This window comes from Dipodomys ordii, unplaced genomic scaffold, assembly GCF_000151885.1.
Source record: "Dipodomys ordii isolate 6190 unplaced genomic scaffold, Dord_2.0 Scaffold6, whole genome shotgun sequence".
NCBI classification, from domain to species: Eukaryota; Metazoa; Chordata; class Mammalia; order Rodentia; family Heteromyidae; genus Dipodomys; species Dipodomys ordii.
The window spans coordinates 17,298,521-17,304,520 of record NW_012267222.1 but is presented as its reverse complement, the minus strand read 5'-3'; the positions used below and the strand labels follow the sequence as shown (position 1 = coordinate 17,304,520).

Sequence of the window (6,000 nt, the reverse complement as noted above, 5' to 3'; positions counted from 1 at the left end):
AGTGGTAGAGCGCTTGCCTTGCATGCATGAGGCCCTGGGTTCGATTCCTCAGCACCACATAAGCAAAAAGAAAAAAAGCCAGAAGTGGTGCTGTGGCTCAAGTGGTAGAGCGCTAGCCTTGAGCTGAGGAGCTGAGGGACAGCGCCCAGGCCCAGAGCTCAGGCCCCACAACTGGACCCAAGAAAAAAAAAAATGAAAGTAAGACTATTTAATAGCTCATCTATTCTCCCAAGAGGCACAAAGTGAAAACCTGTAACAAGATCAAGTGTAGTGGATGTTAACTGTAGTCCTAGCATTCTGGAGGCCAAGGTAGGACTAAACTCGGGAATTTGAAGCTAGTCTGGACTACAGAGACTCCATCTGATGAAAACTGAAATAAAGCGAAATGTCTCACAGTTCTTACTCAAAATCTCTATAACTGAGTGCTTTTCCTTTTGTTTTGTGCTAGTCCTGAGGCTTGAACTCAGAGCCTCTCCTTCACCTTTTTTGTTCAAGGTTGGTACTCTACCACTTAAACTAGGCCCGTCTGGCTTTTTGCTAGTTAACTGCAGACAGTCCCACATACTTTCCTGCTTGGGCTAGTTTCAGATCACAATCCTCAGATTGCAGATGCTTGAGTAGATAGGATTATAGGCATGAGCCACTAGCACCTGGCTGGGTGATTAAAAAAAAAAACAACTGCTGGGCACCGGTGGCTCACGCCTGTAATCCTAGCTACTCAGGAGGCTGAGATCTGAGGATCGTGGTTCAAAGCCAGCCCAAGCGGGAAAGTCCGTGAGACTCTTATCTCTAATTAACCACTAGAAAACCACAAATGGAGCAGTGGCTCCAAGTGGTAGAGTACTAGCCTGGAGCACAAAAGCTGAGGGACAGCACCTGGGCTCTGAGTTCAAGCCCCATGACTGACAAAAAATAAGTAAACATATATAAATATAAGTATAAAAACAATATATACAAATTATATCCAAACTATAAAACAAGAAAAAATATAACTATTTAATAGACCATCTACTCTCCCAAGAGGCACAAAGTAAAATCTGCAACAAGGTCGAATATGGCAGCTCTTTCCTGTCGTCCTAGCATTCTAAAGACTGAGACAGGAAAAAGCCCAGGAATTTGAAGCTAGTCTGGACTACAGAGATCCCATCTCATTAAAAAAAAAAATGGACGGCTGGGAAGGTGGCTCAGTGGTAGAGCGCTTGCCTTGCATGCCTGAGGCCCTGGGTTCGATTCCTCAGCACCACATAAGCAAAAAGAAAAATGCCGGAAGTGGCGCTGTGGCTCAAGTGGTAGAGCGCTAGCCTTGAGCTGAAGAGCTGAGGGACAGCGCCCAGACCCAAAGTTCAGGCCCCACAACCGGACCAAAGAAAAAAAAAAAAAAAGGAAAGAAAGCAAAATGAGTAATAGTTCCTACTTAGTATCTCCATAGCCGTTTTGTTTTGGTGCTGAGACTGGGGCTTGAACTCAGAGCCTGGCACCTTTTTTTGCTCAAGGCTGTTGCTCTACCATTTATTTTTGTGTGTCCAGTCGTGGGACTTGAACTCTGGACCTGGGCACTGTCCCTCAGCTCAAGGCTAGCACTCTACCACTTGAGCCACAGCGCCACTTCTGGCTTTCTTTTTTTGCTTATGTGGTGCTGAGGAATGGAACCCAGGCCCTCAGGCATGCAAGGCAAGTAAGTGCTCTACCACTGAGCCACCTTCCCAGCCCCTGTTGTTCTACCATTTAAACCAGGTCTTAGAAAAACAATCTCAGACTTTCCTGAGATGGTTTCAATCTGCAACCCTCAGACCTCATCTCCTGAGCAGCCAGGAGTACAAGCCTGAGTTGCATTAAGTGGTGTTTTAATAGACACAGTATGACAGTATGCGGTGAAGCTTACGTGCTCCACCTTACCTGTGGCAGAATTTGAATGCACCTTTAGCATATACACTACTTAGCTTACAGTATCCACACAACTGGCAACGTTCTGTGGCATGAGGCAGAGGGCTGCAGAGGCAGGGGTGTTGCTCAGTGCTGGCAGTGCAGGCTTGTTGTTGTGAGCTCACACCAACAGCGGCTCTCAGAATCCAGAAGTGGGCACCAGGAACCGGCTGGACACAACAGCGTCCAGGGCTGGCCGGGTGAGTCCAGGCAGGCACCTCTGTTGCGGCCGCCTGCCCAAGGACCAGTCGCCTCTTTGGCTTGTGTGGGTGCGGTGGCAGCCTCGGAACCCAGCGAAAGCACTCAGGACAGGGCTGGTTTCCCTCGTCTCTGCCAGGAGCACTGTGGGTATGGCTCAGGAAAGAGAGGTGTCAGAGCTGCACTGGCCCCTGGGCCGGCGTCTCTCGGGAGGGAGAGAGTGCCTCCTAGTGGAGACCAGCCCATGAAGAGTGGGGAAGGCCCTGCCACGCGGGAGAAACGACCTTGTGTGCTGCAGGAAGGAAGGTGGGACCAAAAGCGAAGACGCGCCTGGCACCGCAGATCATGCTGGGATCCCAGCAACTCGGGAGGTGGAGAGAGGAGGCCTGCAGTCTGAAGCAGTCCTGAGCAGAACTGAGATCCTCACTGAGAAATAACTGCAGCACGCAGGGGTTTTGTGTGTGGCTCAAGTGGTAGCGTGCTTGCTGTGCTGGTTAGAAACCACAGCACCACACACACACACACACAAAATTATTACCTTCATCTGGCCAGGGCTGTGGCCTTCCCCTCTTTTCAGCAGGGCTGCTGTCACACCTAGGACCGTGGGGAAGCCTGGAGGGGAAGGGCTTGCCTCGTGGCTGGTGGTGCCTGCAGCCTCCGGGCACGAAGGAAGTCCTGGCCGTGGGCGCGGCTCCCCACGGCTGCGGCCAGGTGTGCAGGCGCAGGGAGAGCAGAGCAGGTGATGGGGGGAGGGGTCCCATCTCCGCAGGCGCCTTGGTCACGCCGCGTGGGCAGGGAGTGGCAGGAAAGCAAGAACTCGAGGCTGGCGCTGACTGCGTTCTGGTTTCTTTTTATTTATTTATTTTTGTTCTTTTTTTTCCTTTTTTTTTAAGTATGGAGGCTCAAGTATAAGATGTAGATTTTTTTTGTTTAAGCTTTACAAAAAACAAAATAAAACAAACAAAAAAAAACTCCTTTTGCATTCCATAAAAATTGACAGAAAAGCACCTGGCCAAAAGAGCAGACGGTCGCCAGCCCCAGCCGCCCCGCCCCGCCCCGCCCGGCCGCAGCCTCCGAGCCGGGCCTCCGCACCCGCAGTGCCGGGCGCCCGTGCTCCAGAGCGGCCCCTGCCCCAACCCCAAGCAACCCCCAAACACACGCGGAACCAGATTTCCAGTTTTCATCTTTCACACACCACAGTTATTTCATAAAATTTTTTTGTTTTACATTTTTTACACCAATGTAACAAAAAGGTGGGAGGGAGGGTGATGGTGTATTATGCCTGTAAATGGGGGGGGGGACCCAGGCAAACACACACACACACACACGCACACACACACGCACACACACACGCACGGGCTTTTATGGGGACATTGAGTTTCGGTAGCAAAACGTGGTGGGAAGCAGGCGCGGAGCCGGAGGAGGGGTCATGGGGTTTATTCGGGGGAGGGATGGCGCTGTGCGGCGGACGATGCAGTTGTTATGTGACCTGTCTGGGAGGAGGGGGAGGAAAGGGAAGGGGAGGGGAGGGAGGTAGAAGGGAGCAGAAAACGAGTTTTCTAAGAAAGGAATCTAATGAGTGCATGGCGTGTCCGATTAGCGTGAAGCAGAGGTTTAGCATTGCTGCTTTCTCTTCAAAGCCTCCACCAGGTCGTTCTTCAGCGCTTCTTGTTTTGATTTGTCTGCAAATGTCTGCACAGACCTGTGGGGAGGGAGGAAGGCGCCTGAGAACAAGGAGAGGCGTGCCGGCACTGGCTGGCACCCCCCTCGGAGGCCAGGAGGGTGCAGAGGGCTGAGGAGTGGCAGAGGAGTGGCACCTCGGCACCCGCCAGGCTGCAGGAGACCAGGCCACGGCAGCCACCAGGGCTGCCGCGGCTCAGGTGTGGGCATAGCCATGCGGTGGAAGCACTACGCAGCCGAGGCCTCCGCCTGCTAGAACTCCAAGGGCCTGGCTCCTCATCACACAAGACCCGGCAGGCCTGCACCTGCGCATGCCAGGCCGCTCGGCGCTGGGGCCACACAGCACACGCAAAGTGGCTGGGCTTCCAGTGGGCAGCTCTGTCGGCTGCTCATCAGCCTGGACCCTAAAGGGGCAGCCCCTGCAGACAAGACCTGGCGTGATGGGGAAGCACTTTCCACCACGCGAGGAGCGGAGATCGTGGAAATACAGTATGTAAAACACAAAACGCAGACAGCACCTTCCCGCATGCCACCTCGCTCAACCTCACCAGCGTCTCGGGAATCCTCATTATTCGTCAAACTTACCCAACATCACTTAGCTGTGGATTTACTGAACTGTGGAAATCACGTTTTAATAGACTGTCAGCAGAGGGGCAAAGAGGGGCCACAAGGCTCAAGCGTGATTCACATTGTAGAAGAGGAAGGAGCACAGGAAATGGGGGTGGGGGGGGTTCCATCTACCAAGTCCTGGTATGGAACAGACCCCATGCACCAGAAAAGGCGCCCCCTGCTGGCTGCTGTGGGCTCCAGCCAGCACAAAGACCAGACAGGCCCGGGCCTCAGTCCAGCGGCAGGCTGACCCCAGGTGGGCCACTGCCAGTACCCCCCCCCATCTGTTAAAAAAAGCAGGGATGCTGACTGCTTCCCTCCATCTGTATCTGTCACAAGCTCAAGTCATGGTTCCTGGCCACTGTCAATAAGCAAAGACTGTTTTCCTCTCCACCCCCGTGGCCCGTGCAGGACAGCTGCAGCTCGTTAGGGGAAAGGCGGTGCTGTTCTCCGCAGCATGGACACTGCCTGGCCGAGGCCTGCGGGCCGGGCCGGGCCGGGCCGTCATGTGGCACAGGCGACAGGCACACACACAAGCAACTACTCGGGGGTGGGGTGGGGGATTGTTAGTGCCCTGGCCGGGGCTTCTTCAGAACAAAAGTCCAAACCAGGCATCATCCCACAGTGCCACGCACACACTCCACACACGTGACCCGTGTCTGTTACGTGGGGCTGAGGCTACACGTTAATGTGGCTGCTCCACTGGCCACGAGCAGGACGGGGTTAGTGGCGGTTTAAATGGGCACGCAGCAGCCTCCGGCTGGCCGAGCTGGTGGGCTGGTTGGTGAGTCCCGTTTAGTGGGGAGGCCTTGGGCCCCGCGGGCGGGGTACCTGGATCGGCTTAGTTATCAGGCTGGATGTAGACCTGGCGCTGGGTGAGCACCTGCGAGAGCTCCCTCTGCAACTGCTTAAACTTGTGGTTGTCGGGGAGAGCATCAAGAGATCTACAGTGTTCAGAGGGAGGAGCGGGAGGAAGAGAGAACAGCGATGCACAGCCTGGCCGCCGAGGTAGAGGAAGTAGTCTACACTGGCATGGCCCTGGTTGTCAGGGATGCACACCCCATATCCCGGCCACTGGCGGGGGCCGAGGCCAGCCAGGCCCGGCGGGGGGGGGAAGATGGTGGTACAGTTGCAGCCCCAGACATAGGCCCACCACAAGGCCCACCGGGCCCTTGGCTGATACAGGCCAGGGAGGGCTAGTAAGGGGCTGCCCTGCCCCCGCCTTATTCTAAATCTGAAACCTGCCTCCTGGACCAATTCACAAGCCAAGGCAACTCCCAGGGCTGTGCCTGCCTTTCTGGTCCTGTCCTGACATCTGGGCTAGGGAATGGGGTTCAGGGGGGTGCCTACCAAAGGCACAGCAGAACATCGGGGCCTGAACGGGGGAGCAGGCTGCAGGATGCTCGGTCGGCCCCAGCTTGGAACCTGTGGGCAGCGCCTCCTGGTCCGGGTGAGGGCTGCTGAGGCCTGGGGCTACCCAACTTGCAGGAGACAGGCCAGTGCTCCAGCTGACCCTCGGCTGCTCCTCCTACCAACTAGGTTTGGCCTCCTGTTCAGAACACCGTGGGCCTTCTTCACCCTCCAGCATCT

General features: G+C 55.0%; 2 protein-coding genes across 2 annotated transcripts in view; one reads left to right on the top strand and one right to left on the bottom strand.

Annotated features, from left to right (window-relative positions):
* Positions 1 to 6,000, top strand: part of Pqlc2 (PQ loop repeat containing 2) — a 35,311-nt gene that overhangs the window by 17,952 nt on the left and 11,359 nt on the right. The window contains exon 9 of the mRNA XM_013034204.1: positions 5,127 to 5,132. The gene's annotated coding sequence lies outside the window, so the exon portion shown is untranslated. The remainder of the gene's footprint in view (positions 1 to 5,126; positions 5,133 to 6,000) is intronic.
* The window catches only part of Capzb (capping protein (actin filament) muscle Z-line, beta), a 122,582-nt gene continuing 119,636 nt past the window's right edge, over positions 3,055 to 6,000 (bottom strand). The window contains exon 9 of the mRNA XM_013034241.1: positions 3,055 to 3,823. Coding sequence (XP_012889695.1) covers positions 3,736 to 3,823 — 88 coding nt within the window. The 3' untranslated portion in view covers positions 3,055 to 3,735. The remainder of the gene's footprint in view (positions 3,824 to 6,000) is intronic.